We start from the raw sequence: 16,741 nt of genomic DNA on the forward strand, positions 1-16,741 counted from the left end.
TTTTTTTTTTCTACTTTTAGAAATAAGTTATGTGTATACTTATTTGTTTTGGAATAATGTTTTTTTTTTTTAAGATTTATTTATTTATTTTATATATGAGTACCCTGTTGCTGTCTTCAGACACACCAGAAAAGGGCATCAGATTCCATTATAGATGGTTGTGAACCACCATGTGGTTGCTGGGAATTGAACTCAGGACCTCTGGAAGAACAGCCAGTGCTCTTAACTGCTGAGCCATCTCTCCAGCCCAGGGCCCAGACTTATTCTAACCTGTGGTATTGACAGGTGGAGAGCTCTCCACAGCCAAGCCTACCAGCAGAACAGCTGAACAGTCTCAAACAGGCACAAGACCCAGATCCCCGCTCTCCTACTCTTGGCATTGCACGGACACCCATGAAGATCAGTGGTCCAGGCAAGTGATGGGCTCAGGGGAGACTGAAACTGACACCTATTCTAGGGTGCTTTCACCACCATTTTTGTTTTACTGGGTTGTTGTTGTTTATTTATTTATTTGGTTTTTGTTTGTCTGGGGTTTTAACCAAAGGTCTTAAGCATGCCAGGGGTTCTATCCTCCTGTATGGGACCTTTCTTACTTAAAAACATTTTCTAACATTGATCTGGGGTTGGGGTGGAGGCACACACCTGGCACAGTTCACATGTGAAGGGCAGAGGACAATTTAAGGGGGTCAGTTCTCTCCTTCTACCGCGTAGCTTCTTGGCCTCCAACTAGGGCCATCAGGTTTGGTAACAACTCCTTTGTCCGCTGATTGGCTGTTTTTGTCTTTTCCCATTTAAGTCAAGGCCTCCCATTGTATCCCCGGCTGGCCTGGAACTTGAGGCAATCCTACTTCAGTACTGGAGTGCTAGAATTGTACCTGGCCGGGACACCACCCAGCGCTTACCTCCATCTTCTCCAGATCATTTTTCCCCCATCCTGGTTTCCCCCTTCCTGCTCCCCTTCCCTCTGAGCAGGAGCCCGATGCCCCCTTATCTTTCCCTCCTTGATTTGGATCCGAAAGCTGCAGCTTCTCAACCTTNTNTCCTGTAGACCCTCAGTGCTCACTGGTGAAAGAGCTGAGCGAAGTTTTTGAGACGGAAGCATCGGAATCAATTTCCTCCCCAAAGCTTGCTCTGCCCCGGGAAACGCCTTTATCTTCTGACCTGGACCTGTCTTCAGATCCCCAGTTATCCCCTGAGGACCAGTTACTGCCTTGGAGCCAGGCTGAACTCTATCCCAAACAGGTGTTTACCAAGGAGGAAGCAAAACAATCCGCAGAAACTATAGCTGCCAGCCAGAACTCAGACAAGCCCTCCAGAGACCCAGAGACTCCCCAGTCCTCAGGTACAAAACCGAAGAGCAAGATGGAGGGAAGAGAAGCTAGAGTCACGTCCTGGGATAACGGAGGACAAGTCAACTGTAAGCCCTCGACTTTGAGTCCTTACTCTAACAAAACCTTCCTTACCATAGGTTCTAAGCGCAGCAGACGAAAAGCAAACAGCAAGGTTCTAGGGAGGTCCCCTCTCACCATCCTGCAGGATGACAACTCCCCTGGGACCTTGACACTACGACAGGTAAAGGAAGAGGGGGGTGAAATTGTCACCAAGTATCTGTCATGGGCTGGAGAGATGGCTCAGCAATTAAGAGCACCAGCTGCTCTTCCAGAGGTCTGGTCTTCAGTTTCCAGCAACCACATAGTGGCCCGCAACCACTATATAAGGAGTCTGATGCTTTCTGTCATGCAGGCATACATGCAAATAGAGCATTCATACGTATAAACAAAAAAGAGTATCCCTCATTAAAGTGGGAGGCCGCTTTCCCCAGCTCTTGCCTCTGACTCCCTCACAGCACCCCTCTGGCCCCTCAGCTCATGTCCTGCCTTCTACAGGGTAAGCGGCCTTCTGCCCTCAGTGAGAACGTTAAGGACCTAAAGGAAGGAGTCGTTCTTGGAACTGGAAGATTTCTCAAAGCTGGAGGAGGAGCACGTGAACCAAACCAGGACCACGACAAGGAAAATCAGCATTTTGCCTTGTTGGAGAGCTAGGTCTGTGCTGGAGTCATCCCCAAGGGCACCAAAGAAAGCCCTGTTCTCTGATTCCTCTCAGGCTACCAACTCTGGTACTTGGACATCGTTCTTTTAAAATGTTTTATGTGTTTCCTGTATATTAAAGTAGATGATTTTAAATGATGCTTTAAGAAGTTAGACCAAGGCTACAGTGGGTCTTGTGTGTATAGAATGGCATCCTGGGGACCTGTGAGACCTGGATAGATATCTCTCCTGCCACTTCTGAGCCTCCTTTATATAGCTTAAGCTTTCATGTCCCCAGGGCTCTGCCTTTGGCCCTCTTCACTTCTTGTTTGGGTTTAGCTATTGCTTACCTGCTTGTAATTTCCAGGTCCCCCTCTCTACATAAACACTCAACGTTCCCCTAAAATAAGATTCATGATCTTTCCCTAAAAGCTATTCCTCATTGCCTACNCCTATCCCTGTGGCTAGGGAAAGGTGGTCATCTCCTAGCTACTCAAGCCTAAGTCTGGGCTTTGGGCATCATATTGAACATGACATATCTGTGAGGTTGTCACTAGGGCCTGGTTTTTGTCGTCTTCTCCCTTGTCTTGTCTTTCCTGAGAGAGAGAGAGAGAGAGTTTTTGTTCATGTTAGATGATTACTCTGTTACTGAGTCTGGTTCCCCTTGCATCTCTTACCACCTGCCTCATCCCTCGATGGGCCTCTAGAGGGCCAGTCACTTCACCGCTGTTGTTAGGGCAGTTTTTTTGACAAGCTTAATGACCATGGTACTACCCCATTTGAATGGCCTCCTCCAGGGCCCTTTATCATCCAGCTCCTTTTCAGGCACGCACACATTACAAACTGTAGTCTGTAGGATTCTGTTAGATGCCTCCCACCACTTAGCCCCGCCCCCCTCCCTCAAGAGACCGCAGCCTCTGCTCCAATCCTTCCTGCCCACATCTGCCTAGTACTTCTCCTTGTTCCTAGCACTTGTTAGAGCTTATTGCCCATTAATGGGACCTAGGACTTCTTGGAGCACAAAGGACATGGAAGCCAGACATCACAGAGGTACCAGGATGCTACATTTTATTAGGTAATAAAAGAGAACAAAAGGGCAGAAAAGGAGAAAGCGGCGGGAAGGGAGCCAGGAGACTAGGAGCGACACCCAGAGTCATGGGCTGAGCACTCTGGCCATTCCCCGTCTGGACAAAGGCTACTGGTAACCCAGGAGGACTCTAGGGTGGGCAAGGGGTCCATTCTTGTTTATTAAGGGAGAGGCTGTGAGGGCTGTGGAGAGGAGAGGCCATGGCAGGAAATGGGGCAGTTCTTGCCCTTGAGTCCCTGATGCTTCCAAAGGCACACTCCCATAATCCCACCTGCCCTTTAAAGGAAGTTTACTAGGAATGGCCCCTGGGGTATAGAAGACTGACCCTAAGGAGATGGGGCATAGGAAGAGCCTGCTGAGAAACTTCACGGCCTCCCACCTCTTCCTCTAGCCTCCTCAGTTCCAGATTTTGAGGAAGCTGTCCCAGGAACCAGTGGCCACAGCCATGCCGTCAGCTGTGACCCCCAGGCAGCTGACTCTGTTGTCATGACCAGAGAGGATACCTGAAGGAGAGAGAAAAAGTCAGCCTGCTCTGCCACAGTGTGTGAGGGTCTGGGTGAGCACGGAAGCCCTGGCTTCGATGGCTCTGATGGAGACCAAGGAACTGAAGGAGGGTTAGCCCCAAGGAGAGGGTTTTCTTGTCAGGCCAGTTCCTCCATCGAGAACTTGAGTCACTGGTGGGGCAAGGGTAAACTGATTAGTAATGTCAGTGTGCTGTGAAGAAGGCCAGGGCCACTTTGAAGGGCCCAAGGACTCCTTTGTTTCTAGGTTAAAAAAAAAAAATAAAGGCAAGGCCCAGGGGAGTGACATGTATAGGGGACCTCAAAAAGTAAGCAACTCAGCCGACCTTGGGCCTGTCTCAGGGGTTATTTTATTCAGCTCTTGGTCTCTCCTGATAGAAGGCAGACTGTCCTTTTCCACTTTAGAGTAGACCAATGCTAGACACGCCCTTAGGCGAGCCTGGGCCCTGGTGCTCCGTACATCCTGATTTACTCTCATCCACACATCTCTGAGACTGTCCCTTAATGGATGGCCCTGGAACCGCAATACTGGACATTTGAGGTACAGAGGATTGAGGGTGACCAGAGGAATGGGTACAGCACTAGGCAGGGGAGGGGCTGCTTCGAGTACTTTCTGTTGAGGGAACACGGTCTTAGCCTCAGAAGCAAAGGGTGTTCGTTCCCAAGGCTCCTGTCAGGCAACAGTTAGGGAGGGATTCAGTGGTGAGGAGGTCCCCGTGACGACAACTGAGAGGAAAAGAGGGAAGGCTGGCCAGTCTGGGGCAGACCCTTACCTACACGCTCGCACTTCAGAGAGTCCCAGATATTGCAGTTGAAGTCATCATAGCCTGCAAAGAGCAGGCGCCCACTGAGCGAGAAGGCTACAGAAGTGATGCCACAGATGATGCTCTCATGGGAATAGGCAGTCAGTTCCTGGTCTGCCCTCAGGTCAAAGAGGCGGCAGGAGGCGTCATCTGAGCCAGTGCAGATGGCCTCCCCGTTGGGAAAGAACTGAGNATACAGTTAAGAAGAGGTCAGGGCTCAGACCTGGGGCAGCCTTGCCTTCCTGCCTGCTTCCTGGCTCCCACTGGGGAAGAGTGTATAAGCCATTTCTCCCAGTCTCTGGGTCTGTTTCTTGGTAGGGCGAGGCAGCCAGCTGCATCGAAGTCGTTAACTGACTGTTCTTGTAGCTCCTTCCGCCAGTGATTCCGGCACCATAGGCAGGCATGTTGCCTGCTCCCATGGTGCAGGCAAGAGAACCAAGGTCTCCCGGGGGGACGGGGGGGTGTCACACACACAAAAAGATCAGATTCCGACTGCTGCTACCCTAATGACTAGATCAGGGTGTGTAAGAATAGCACAAGATCCAGGCATATAACCTGAACAACATCACAAAGAATAACAGGTATACTTTGAGGGGAATTATAGAGAACTGGTGTACCCTCCCCAAAAAGAGGCAATGTTGCCAGGCAGTGGTGGCTCATGCCTTCAATACCAGCACTTGGGAGGCAAGTGGAGCTCTGAGTCTGAGGCCAGCCTGACCTACAGAGCTAGTTCTAGGATAGCCAGAGGTATATAATAAGACTTTCTCTTGGGGGAGGGTGGATTATTTTTAAACTTGACTTAGGGCTGGAGAGAAGGCTCAGCAGCTAAGAATCCTTGCTCTTGCAGAGGACCCCAATTCAGCTGCCAGCACCCACATGACAGCTCGTAACTATAACTGATTCTAGGGACTCCAACACCCTCTTCGGCCCTCCAGGGAGTAACGAAGAGGCATGGAGCCGTGATGTATGTAATGCACTCTCGGAGAACCCAGGACTGAGGCCCTCGCATGTAGCTTGGTGGTAGGGCACTTGCTTAGCATGTGGAAGCTCTGATGGATGTGAAGCTCTAGCTCCACACACAGGACAGAGGGNAGGAAGGACCTAAGTGTGACTGAGTGTGTGTGCATGTGTGTGTCTGAAGCAAGTGTGGCAAAACGTTAACGGTGAATCTGGGCGAAGCGGACACGGAAGAATCCTTGCCATTGGCTTTGAAACTCTCCTACAAGGTAAAGTTATAAGGAAAGGGCTCGGGGGCGCTGTGGAAGTGGGCGCTGTGAAAGTGGGTGAGGTGTGTACTGGGGTTTAAGGTAGTTGCTGAAGGTACACGTAGAGAGACTCACACAGATGGCATTGATGTCTGACTCATGGCCCGTGAAAGTCTGACGACAGGTCCCTTCCCTCACGTCCCAGAGCTTGGCGCTAGCATCGCAAGCTCCCGAAATGAAGAGTTTGTAGTCTGGGGACACAGCCAGGCTCATGCAGTCACCAGTGTGTCCCACAAACACTGTCTTCTGCTGTCCTGTCTCAATGTCCCACAAGGCACTGCCAGGAGAGAGGGAACCCAACACAGAGAAATGTCCCAGTTGCCTAGGACAGGGTAACCTTCCTCAGCACCCAGGGCATTCAACTCTTACCATGTGGTGTCCCCAGAGCTAGTCACGATGTTGTTGTCATCTAGGAAGCGGCAACAGGAGAGATAACCTGGAGGTGGTTAGAAGGACAGCACCCTGGCTCAAGGTCCTGGCCATAACTGACCAGGGGCCTGGACTTTCTTGAGCCCCTACACAGGGAAAGAGGACGGCTCACCTGTGTGAGCAGAGAGCTCCCGGCTGACCTTGACATTGCCCTCGCGGGATTTGAGGCTGTAGATTGAACACATGTTGTCCAGCCCCCCACATGCCACAAAGTTCCCTGATGGTGCATAGGCACAGGTCATGACCCAGGAGGAACGCAGCGGGATTGCATGCACCTGCATGGGAGGGTAGATTTGGGGCACGTGGAACCTGTGCTTCAGCCAAACAGGACAGAGATTAGGCATGGCATCCCCAGGAAGGATGGAGGGTCAGTAGGAAGGGCTGGTACCTTATTGGTGGTATAAGTGTCCCACACGATCAGCTTCCCGTCCTGCGAGGCACTTACGAGCAGCCTGAGGAAAAGGGCCCCTGTGTCATCTGTCCNTCTTTNTCCCTGACCCCTCACCCCTTTAGGCTCCTCTGGATCCTCACTTAGAGTCAGTGGCCCAGTGCATAGCATAGATCTTGGCCAGATGTCCCCTTAATGTCCTCCGTGTCCGCATCTGGACTCGGCCCACCACCTCCAGGCCAGACACAAGCTGCAGAGAAAGGGGTGTTGGGTTTCACGTGTCTGCAAGAGCCCCTGCTCCAGATGAGCGTCTGCTGGGGACCAGGCACTTGAGCAGATGCCCCAATCTTAGAGAAAGAGGCCCTGGTCTGGAGTGACTGAGCCTCCAATGGTAGACAGGTGCTGGGCTAGCTTGTGGCAAGTTGCTAACCAGTGATATGTAGTGTCTCCATACTACATGGAGGAGGAAGAGGAGGAAGTTCTAGTGTGGAGACACTCCCACCTTGATTTTCAGGCTGTTGGTATGAAGTCACTAAACATAAACTTGGGGAGAGAAACACACGGTGGTGTCAGATTGGCAGGTGCCTGTTCTCACACACCATGGTGGCACACAGCCATGGCATCACCACTGCCGGGGACTGCGCTGCTGAAATCCAGTTTTCCACTCCACACAGCCACAAGCAGCCTCCTAGCTACCAAGCCTGAGGAGTCTGCAGACTNGGTCTTTGGTACTTTGTCACCTTCAGCAAATCATCACACACACCTTTCCCTGAGCCTTTTATCTCAGAGTTGCCATGGAAATCATGTAGAATTATGTAGTTAAGCGACTAGCCCAGTGCCTTTCTCATAATGTTTGCTCTTATGTACATATTTAATACAACCGATTCTGTTTATCTTTTTTCCCCTTAGTACTGTAGATTGAACTAGGGCCTCAGTATGATAGCTAAGAATTCCGGCACTGAAATATATCCCCAGACCCTTTCTGCTTTTTTTTTTTAACATAATATTTCTATTCATTGGTAATTTCGCACAGGTATTTTGGTCATATCTGCCCCATTCCTCCTAACTCCTCCCACGTCCACCCCTTACCTCCTACCCCCACACAACTTCATGTCTTCCTTTTTGAAATTTTTCTCATAACTCAACTTTTTTACTTTTTATTTTGAGCCAGGCTGGTCTTAANTCCACCCCACAGCTCAGGTATGCTGTGAGTTTTNACTCCTACCTCAGCCTTCCAGGTAGCCAGATTACAAGTCTGTGCCACCTAACATGGCTTGGGCTATCAATTCTAAGAAATGGTAGTAGTTTGTGTAATCACNAAGAAAGAAACAATAGGCTAANAAGGTATCATGTATTGTTAGATGCATCTCGACTCTAGAAAACTCTGTGAGAAAGCACGCATCTTAAAATCGATGAAATGTCACTTTAGACAGCTGCCAGTTTGAGTCTATGAGAAATCCTGCTCGCCCCACCCCCATCACTGTTCAGGTGAAGACCAGTCTATGCCTTCCGTATCCAATATAATGGCTGGCCCAGAGCAGATCTTAATGGATATTTGTTGAATTAATTCATGAATGTCTTTCCTCCCTTCAAGGACAGGATGTGCTAAAAGCTCAGGCAGCAGTATGTTGCTGGCCTGAAGTCCTTGCTCAGTCCCCTCCCCTCCTATCATGCCCTGCCTCAGATGGGCAGAAGGTCTCACCTCAGCCAGAGTGATGTCCGCGCAGGCTTTCCTGGCATCCTGTGGGGAAAGTGGGCATCAGGGAGGCTGTGGTAGGGCAGGGGGTATGCATATGCGCCTCACATATGGGAGGGCATGGGGCTCTGCAGTTGGGAGGTGGTCTCAAATGTGAGGTCCATATTTAAAGTCTCTGAACCCTTCTAGATGAGAGGTGTCTAAAGTGTCACCCAAGAGTGAACCCAATCCCTCCCAGGCCACACTCCCACGTGTCCTGAGTTCTGTTCTCCAAGGTCCCCAGGANGAGGGCTCTGGGGTTACAGCAATCTGCTTCTTGAGTTGCTCCGCCTCCTGCCTCAGCTGCTCCATCTCCCCCATGGTGCACAGGTCGAGGGGTAGTTCTGGCTCCTGCCAGGGACATGGAATAGGTCCCCGTCAGACCGTGTTTCTGTTCNTTCCATCCTGCCCTATTCCTGTGATGGGGGGCTCTCCCTCCTGGGTATCAATCCCAGCCCTGCTGAGCCCTCCCCATGGGCCCCCGATCCCAGAGGGCAGAGCTGGCCAGCTCCCTCTTACTTGGGCTCTGGCTGGACTTCTCCCAGGTTTCCGCTTCCCGGGCGCCTCCTCACTGTCTCAGCTGCGATGCCTGCCTGTCACCTGCCCCCCTCTGCTGCCAGAGAAGCTGGCCTGGCCTGGCCCTGACTGGGAGGGGGGGGGGAATGACAAGGAAGGGTAAGGCCAGCAACAACCACGCCAGGCAAATGAAATCAGCTGGCAGGGGTGGGGGAGAGGCCAGGGAGGGGAGGTATGTGGCTTCCAGAGACGGGCCGGGCCNGCCTGGAGGGGTGGGAAACAGGCCTGTGAACCAGAGAAGAGCAGCACCCCCCTTATGCAGCCACAAGAAGGGGGGGAATAGAGGGGTGCGTCCACGGTCAGTCTGCCAGCGGAGATAAGAGCATCAGCCCACGGATCAGAGACAAGCCGTGAGGATTACTGGCTGCGTTTGGGGAAGTAGAACAGGAGCAGTCATAGCTCCAGTGACCTCCCCAAGCCCTAGCCCCAACCTGTGGTCATGATCTTGGCAGTGTGGCCTTGTTCAGCAAGCAGGCCAGGAGCCAGGACAGGAGGGTGACAGATGACCCTGTTGTCAACACTACAAACCATGCTTCCTCGTTGAGGGCTGTGGGGAGGGGTGGGGAGGGTCCAGGCAGAAGCTGAGATTAGATGGGCTGAGCTGGATAATCCCTTTTCTCGACAAGCCCTGACCAGCTGCCCCTGGGCCTGATCCTAGTTGGGGGAGTTGACAGGGAGATGGGGGTGGGGGGAGCTGGGCCCATGTGCCCCTGTGTTGTGGGCAAAGAAATGACTACAAAAGAGAACAGAGCTCTGTGTCCTGCTTCTCTGGGGTCTGTCCTCATGCACCCACACATGACTCCCAGGGTCTTAGTGACCGGTGAAGGTAGGAGCCAGAAGGGGAGGGATGGCATGGCTTAGAATTGGAGGCTCACGGGCAGCGATGGGGCACGGGGGCTGGGGGGTGTGTGTGGCTATTTGCATGAAGCAGCAGGTGGCTGAGATTTCCCTGACAAATCACTGGGCTGTCATGGCTCCACCTCTGGGAGGCCCCAAGACACCACCTGTCCCCTCCCAGGCCAGTCCTAACCAACCCCACCTCCAGCAGCCACTGGGATAGAGCAGACCAGGCCTTGGCTGGAGAGCCTCATGATCTTTATTTATTGCACAGGTTGGAAGAGGATGGATCCTGTCTCCTCTGTGTGTTTCTTATTAGAATCAGTTGCTCTGCACTCCTCCACATGCCTTTCAGGGANGCATAGTGATCTTTGTCTGTCCCGGGGACCTTGTAGGTCCCTCAGCTGGTGCCAGACCTGGCTCCCGGGCCTGATGTGCTGTAGGCTAAGTCTGTGTAGCAAGCTTGTGAGTCCAGGGCTTGGTGGCCCTTGTAGGTCCCCAAGATGGTAGACTTGGCATGCTACTATGTTCCTGATATCCTCCAGGGCCTTCTCATCCGTTCCTTCCCAAGTTGAGTGGCCTTATCCTGAGAAGCAGGCTCAGCCATTCACAGTTCCTCTCGGACCCGGACCCGGCGGGGCTTCCCAGCTTTCTCCTGGACTCGCTGAAGCTTGTGACTTGGGGGTTCTGGGGAAGGGTCTCTGCTGAGAATTTCTTCCTCCTCCTCTTCTTCCTCCTCTTCCTCCTGCAGCAGCTCTTTGGCTTCTGTCCACTCCTGNGAATGGAGAGAACTGTGGTTCATTCTCCTGTAGCCACCTCTCCTGGGCTATCTCAGTCACCCAAGAGCTTTGCTGGGGGTCTCACCCACTCACACACTTCTCCAGTGACCACCTGCCCACCTGCCCACTCTCTCACCTCTTCCTCCCTACCTGTTCACTGTGCTCAGGTGCCCACGTGTGCCACAGTGCTAGGGCACAGCGCCGTCCCCGAGTCACAGCCCATACACCATGGGGGTTCTCGCCACCAGAGCTGAAGGCCACAAGGCGCCCACACCGAGGACGGACCTGAGCCTGAGGATGTGGGAACACAGCATCAGGCTTCCTGACTCTCTTACTCTTCCCCCCTCTCACTCGGGGACGAGCTTAGGGCAAATGAGAAACCGGCCCTAAGCCAGGAAGGAAAAAGGCAAAACGGGGGCTGCCAAACATGGAAGCCAAAGCGGGCAGAGCCTTTTGGAGGGTCTCTTGTTGGTNCCCTATCCTAGAGCCTGACCTTTCCTGCCTGACTCCATGATACTGGAGAGAAGAAATCTGAGGGCCCTGCGGCAGCCCTGGAAGGGATGGAAGGAGACAAGGACCTTGGGTGAATGCATTTCCTCCTGAGAAAACACTAGATTGTGCATGAGTGCAAAACAGCGTCTGCTCCTTTCTGTCCATGCTTTAGGGTGAAGAGTAAAGCAGAATTCCTCTGTGTAACACAGGCTAGCCCAGAACTCCTGCCTCAGCCTCCCTAATGCTAGGATTACAGGTATATACTACCATGTCTACTCCTCTTCTTGCCCCATTTCTAGGCCCAGGAATAGAAGTCTCCATGATCAAAGAAGGACAATAGAAGAATAGCAACAACTAGCGTTCATTGACTGTTAGTAATAACACAAGGTACTGGCTCATTCTTNTAAGCATATTACATACATTACTTTTTATGGGGTCAGAGAGCTGGCTCAGGAGGCAAAGACGCTTGCCACCAAGATCAACGACCTGAGTTCAAGCCCTAGAGGCCATGTGGTTGCAGGCGAGAGCCAGCTCCTGCAAGTTGTTCTCTGTTCTTTGCACACATGCCGTGAGCACTGTGCATCGCCCCTGCTCACTCCTTACAGATGCACATGTAAAATCAGCAAACGTTTTTAAAAATTACTTCTCATAGCGTTGGGAAGATGGCATAGTAGGTAAGGGCTTTCTGAGCAAGNCTNAGGGCCCACGTTCGGATCCCCAGAACCCACAGAAAAGCTAGGCNAAGTCGCTCCTGTCTGCAATCCCAACACTCCTAGGTCCAGATGTAAAGCAGAGACAGGAGGATGGCACCTGAAGTTGTGTTCTGACTGCCACATGTGCACTGTGACATACGCATGTCCTAGCATGTGCACACACCTGCATGCCACATAGTATGTGTGTGTGTGCAAAGCCAGGCATGGCGGCACACGCCTTTAATCCCAGCACTTGGGGAGTTAAAAAAAGTCAGGTCTCAGTGGTTCAAAGCCATCCTGGTCTACATAGTAAGTTCCAAGCANCCCTGGCTACACAGTGAGACCCACATAGAAGAGTATAGTATCAGGGACACTCAGGGGCTACTACTAGCAAGGCTAACCTGGCCTATGTGGCAAGACTCTGTAAATAACAATAAACCAGCAACAATAAAAATAATACCAATGTCAACAATAATAGGTACTATTGTCACCCTTAGTTAGGAAAGGGAGTCTCAGAAGTGCTAAGAACCCCCAAGGCTAACCTGGCCTATGTGGCAAGACTCTGTAAATAACAATAAACCGCAACAATAAAAATAATACCAATGTCAACAATAATAGGTACTATTGTCACCCTTAGTTAGGAAAGGGAGTCTCAGAAGTGCTAAGAACCCCAATATAAACTCTAGTCCAATGGTCCTGTCTGTGCCTGTGCCCCTAGCTCCACTGGGGCCTCACCATGGAGGAGGTAGGGTTAAATGGTCAGATCCTTAGAATAGGGACACAGGGCTCTGCGGGGGCCCCAGAGGCTGTGTTTCACGCTCTCTTGTTGTTTTTGTTTTTGTTTTTTTTAATATATTTTGGGGCTGGTGAGATGGCTCAGCGGTTAAGAGCACCGACTGCTCTTCCAAAGGTCCTGAGTTCAAATCCCAGCAACCACGTGGTGGCTCACAACCATCTGTAACAAAAATCCGATGCCCTCTTCTGGAGTGTCTGAAGACAGATACACACATATAATAAATAAATAAATAAATAAATAAATAAATAAATAATATATATATATATATATATATATATATATATATATATATATGTCTGGAGAGATGGCTCAGTGGTTAAAAGCACTGACTGCTCTTCCAAAGGTCCTGAGTTCAATTCCCAGCAACCACATGGTGGCTCACAACCATCTGTAATGGAGTCTGATGTCCTTTCCTGGTGTCTGAAGACAATGACAAGTGTACTCATACAAATAAAGTAAATCAAAAAAATTTTTATTAATTTTTTTGTTGGTGGTGGTTTTTTGAGGCATGGTTTCTCTGTGTAACCCTGGCTGTCCTGGAACTCACTCTGTAGACCAGGCTGGCCTCTGCCTCCCGAGTGCGTGCACCACCACCGCCCGGCTTATTACTGTATTTCATGTGCATGTTTTGTCCCCATGTACGTCTGTATACCCCAGGCATTCCTGGTGCCTGTAGAGGCTGGAAGAGGATATTAGATCCTCTGAAACTAGAGTTAGAGGTGGTTGTGAACGTAGATGCTGGGTACCAAGCCACACCCTCCGGGAGAGCAGCCTGGTGTCCCTAACCACGGAGCCTTCTCTCCAGTCCCTCCCTGTTTTGTTTGTTTTGTTTTGTTTTGAGTTTTTACTGCTTTCGTTGGGGCTGGGGGGTGAGTGTTGCAGCAGAGGAGAACTGTAGAGACTGCTTCTCTCCTTCTCCCATGTCAGCTCTAGAGAGAGCAAACTCCGGTTGTCAGGCTTAGGGCTATGCACCTTTACCCACTGAGCTACCTCACCGGCTGGTGTTTTGTTTTTGTTAGAAGGTGTCTTGGTACATTGTTCAGGCTGGCCTTGAACTCCCCCAACCTCGGCTTCCTCAATAGTTTAAACTCCAAGTGTATATCGTTTACCTAGCTACACTTGACAACCCTTAGGAGGTAAGGCGTACCATGAAGACGGGAGGGGGGGCACACCACTTAGAGATTGCCTGTGGGGCTCAGTCGACCTCTGCAGAAAGCCTTGAACATTCGACCAGTAGGACTAGAGAGGCAGGGAGAGCCAGGGTTAAAGTGGCCCCAGCCATTTCCCTGCATTTGCCTCTGGAGAGCTGCTGTTTTGAATCCTGACCCCACAGCTGGGCCCTCCACCCCAGCCCCATACCGTGACAGTGAGGGCGTTGGGCTGCGTGAAGAACAGATCGCCTCCCTTGAAGTCATCATTGAGGTAGAGGAGTCCACTGGGAAGTAANAGGCAAGANGCAGTGAGGCCCCCACCCAGTCCCAGGCCTGCAGCCAGCCAGCCTTTGTGCCTTCCTGCGCCTCCCCCAGAGAAACTGGCCACTCACCTATAGTCTCGATAGGTGTAGGCTGGGGGCTCCCGCCAGCATTCGCCAGTGTCGGGGTCCAGGACACAGTTGTCTGCATGAACCGGGTGACTCAGGTCCATACGCTGCTCTTGTTCACCTAGGATGTCAATGGATCTAGCNAATGAATCAGGGTCCCTACCACAGGCCCCCTGGGCTCACCCCACCNAGATGCCCTTAGCTCCTGGGGTGACAAATAAGCAGAGATGCTCCCTGNTCCCAGTGAGGCCAGAGGGGGACTTTCTGCAGTGAAGATGGGCGGCGCGAGGGGGTTCCCTGGTGGTTACCTTCTATGGCACTTCGGCACACCAGGTGGGTGAAGGAAAGATGCAGTGGCCGTTCCGGGGAAAAGTAGACCTGAGTCAAACTCCGCACTCGCTCACTTACCTCCAGAAGCAGCTTAGCGCCTGGCCTGCCCACAGTCCCTGCCCGGGCCAGCTGCAGGCAGGAAAGAGGCCATGGGAAGGGAGGCCTAGATGTCTCTGATACTACTCTTCAGTGTGGGTCCACAGTCTGCCCAGTGGACCAAGCGACTCCATGACCCCAAGTCTCAGAATATGTGATCTTGGTCCCCAGAGACATATATGATCTTCGTCCCCAGGGACTCCTCCTCAGAAGCCCAGGCCTGCTATCCAGCCTCCTGATATGCCATCTCTTCTCAAACTCTGAGCACCAGACCAGTCACAGGGCGTCCTCTTACCTGAGCAGCCTTGAGCACCGTGAGCCCCTCAAAGCGTTCATGAGGACTATGAGGAGAGCGGCGGCCACGGTAGCCTGACCTGGCTCCAGCCTCTGCTGCATCCTAAAAAGAGAAGGGGTTTACACTGAGTCACTCAGACGTCACTACCACGCAGGACCAGGCTCCTCTGCAGGCCTTTCCGATGCCTGGAGCTGAAGAGAAATTTCCAGAATCCCCTTGCGACTTTTTCCTAAGCTATGGCCCATAGGATTAGAGAGGTGCGGAAGAGACAGGGTTAAGTTGACCCCAGCCATTTCCCTTTCCCAGAGGATGGCAACTGTCCTGGTTTTCTGGATAGTTNTGGGAAGCCGTGATAACATTTGCCGTCACTAGATGGCGCTAAGCTCCATTGTGCGCATGTGCAGGAGCCACTCTCAAAGATAAGCTCTGGGATGCTCTTACCAAGGGGACAATGTGGCCATTATCCTGGAGAGCATCCCACAGTGGGGAAGAAGGGATGCTCTCCAGAGATGGTCAGAGTGGTTGAAGGAGAGACAGAGCTAGAGTCTGGGGAAGGAAGTACATCACCCTTCTCTGGGGAGACAGGAGTCTGACAGGCCAGTTCTGATAGGAAGCACGAGGTGTTGAGACATCACCGAGCTTGTCCCACTGATGGTTTTTGGGGAACCTATGGGCTCCATGACTCCACTGCCTCTAACTCCAGACCCCTATTGCCACCTGCCTCCCATAATTCATCACTCGGGGTCGCCCTATGGGATTGTTTTCTTTTGAGACAGGGTACCATTCTGTAGTGAAGGTTGGCCTGGAAATCACTGTGTGTCCCAGTCTGGCCTCCAGTTTGCAGCTATCTTCCTCCTGCAGACATTCATTTTCCAGCCTACTTGTTGAAGCTCTGTGTAAGCNCCACTCCCTAGTTTCCCTGCTTACAAACCTCAGCCCGAGAGTCCACCTGGTCACGCAAGACATCTAAGCTGACACCTCTTCTTCCTCCTCCTCTGCAGTGCTGGGGTCAAACCGAGGGGCTAACCCATGCTAAGCAATCTCCACCACACCAAACTGTCCATCTGTCCATCTATAAACATTGTGGGCTTTTAGAGGTGGTGTCTCGTGTAGCCTGGGCTGACCTTAAAGTATCCACTTTAAGGATAGCCAAGGATGGCTTTGCATTCCTGCTCCTCCAGCCTCAGCTTTCCTAAGTGCCGCTTACAGATCTGTGCCCCCANGCCTGGTTCATGAGGAACTAGAGATCACAGCCAGGNCTTTGTTCAAGGTGGGCCAGCCCTCTATTGAATAAGGGCAACCTCAATCCCCAGGGTTTGTTTTAGGATAACAAATACACAGAAAAACCAATTCCGATGGGGATAAGTGATATGAAGAACATTAAATAGGGTTATGGTTTTTACACGTGTTTGTCTGCATATACTTAAAGAGGTGCCATGTAAATTAAAACCAAGTAACACAAGGATGCCACTTGGATATGTGAAAGGGAAAACAAGCGAAGGTCCTGAGGCCAGTCTGAGTTAAGGAACCAAAAGACGTCTGATACTTGAGGCTACCCTTGGTGTCACCCTCTCAGTCTTCTGCTGTCACCCTCTTAGTCCTNGCCGGTCTCCTCTGTTCCCCTCTTTATCAAAAACCTCATACTTCCCAAGTTNCTCCCACTGCCTTCTAAAGACCGCCACTAGAGGGGGCCACTGAGTCTACAGAATGCGGCACTTGCTTGGATGGTCCGCACAAGTGGCACAAGTGAATCGCTTAAATCCAGCAGTAGCTGTCCAATAAAGCTGACACTCCCTGGTAGGGAACAGAAGGCCCTGTCTGCTGATAGGCCATCACTCTGGGCTCTCTCCCTCTTCCCTGTACCGTCTTGATAATTGCCAACTAACAGCAGCTGTGCATCCTGCGTTGCTTGCTTTATTCTCCAAAAGGCTTCTCAATGTACNAACTTATTTAACCCTCAGGACAACATTATGATCAGTCCTACTTTACAGATGGGAAACTAACTCACAGACATTTAAGTAAATTGCCCAAAGTCACAGAAATACCTCATCTG

The 16,741-nt window shown here is 51.4% G+C and overlaps 3 protein-coding genes across 3 annotated transcripts in view; 1 reads left to right on the forward strand and 2 right to left on the reverse strand.

Moving 5' to 3' along the window:
- Cdca3 (cell division cycle associated 3) overlaps positions 1-2,433 on the forward strand; it is a 4,012-nt gene extending 1,579 nt beyond the window's left edge. The window contains exons 3-6 of the mRNA XM_021164464.2: positions 286-412; positions 1,049-1,342; positions 1,469-1,572; positions 1,887-2,433. Of these exons, the coding sequence (XP_021020123.1) occupies positions 286-412; positions 1,049-1,342; positions 1,469-1,572; positions 1,887-2,042 (681 nt within the window). The 3' untranslated portion in view covers positions 2,043-2,433. The remainder of the gene's footprint in view (positions 1-285; positions 413-1,048; positions 1,343-1,468; positions 1,573-1,886) is intronic.
- Positions 2,434-3,073: 640 nt separating this feature from the next.
- Gnb3 (G protein subunit beta 3) lies at positions 3,074-9,127 on the reverse strand. The gene is made up of 10 exons (XM_021164463.2): positions 8,775-9,127; positions 8,520-8,606; positions 8,223-8,261; positions 6,664-6,770; positions 6,521-6,584; positions 6,245-6,407; positions 6,073-6,139; positions 5,779-5,980; positions 4,409-4,625; positions 3,074-3,617 (listed from the first exon to the last, which is right to left on the reverse strand). Exons 2-10 carry the CDS (start codon positions 8,574-8,576, stop codon positions 3,511-3,513), a joined length of 1,023 nt encoding a protein of 340 aa, XP_021020122.1. The 5' UTR covers positions 8,577-8,606; positions 8,775-9,127; the 3' UTR covers positions 3,074-3,510.
- Positions 9,128-9,904: 777 nt separating this feature from the next.
- P3h3 (prolyl 3-hydroxylase 3) overlaps positions 9,905-16,741 on the reverse strand; it is a 16,299-nt gene continuing 9,462 nt past the window's right edge. The window contains exons 6-11 of the mRNA XM_029478265.1: positions 14,689-14,790; positions 14,276-14,426; positions 13,971-14,088; positions 13,787-13,862; positions 10,598-10,738; positions 9,905-10,443 (exon numbers count right to left, since the gene is read on the reverse strand). Of these exons, the coding sequence (XP_029334125.1) occupies positions 10,276-10,443; positions 10,598-10,738; positions 13,787-13,862; positions 13,971-14,088; positions 14,276-14,426; positions 14,689-14,790 (756 nt within the window). The 3' untranslated portion in view covers positions 9,905-10,275. The remainder of the gene's footprint in view (positions 10,444-10,597; positions 10,739-13,786; positions 13,863-13,970; positions 14,089-14,275; positions 14,427-14,688; positions 14,791-16,741) is intronic.

Source organism: Mus caroli, chromosome 6 (genome assembly GCF_900094665.2).
Source record: "Mus caroli chromosome 6, CAROLI_EIJ_v1.1, whole genome shotgun sequence".
NCBI classification, from domain to species: Eukaryota; Metazoa; Chordata; class Mammalia; order Rodentia; family Muridae; genus Mus; species Mus caroli.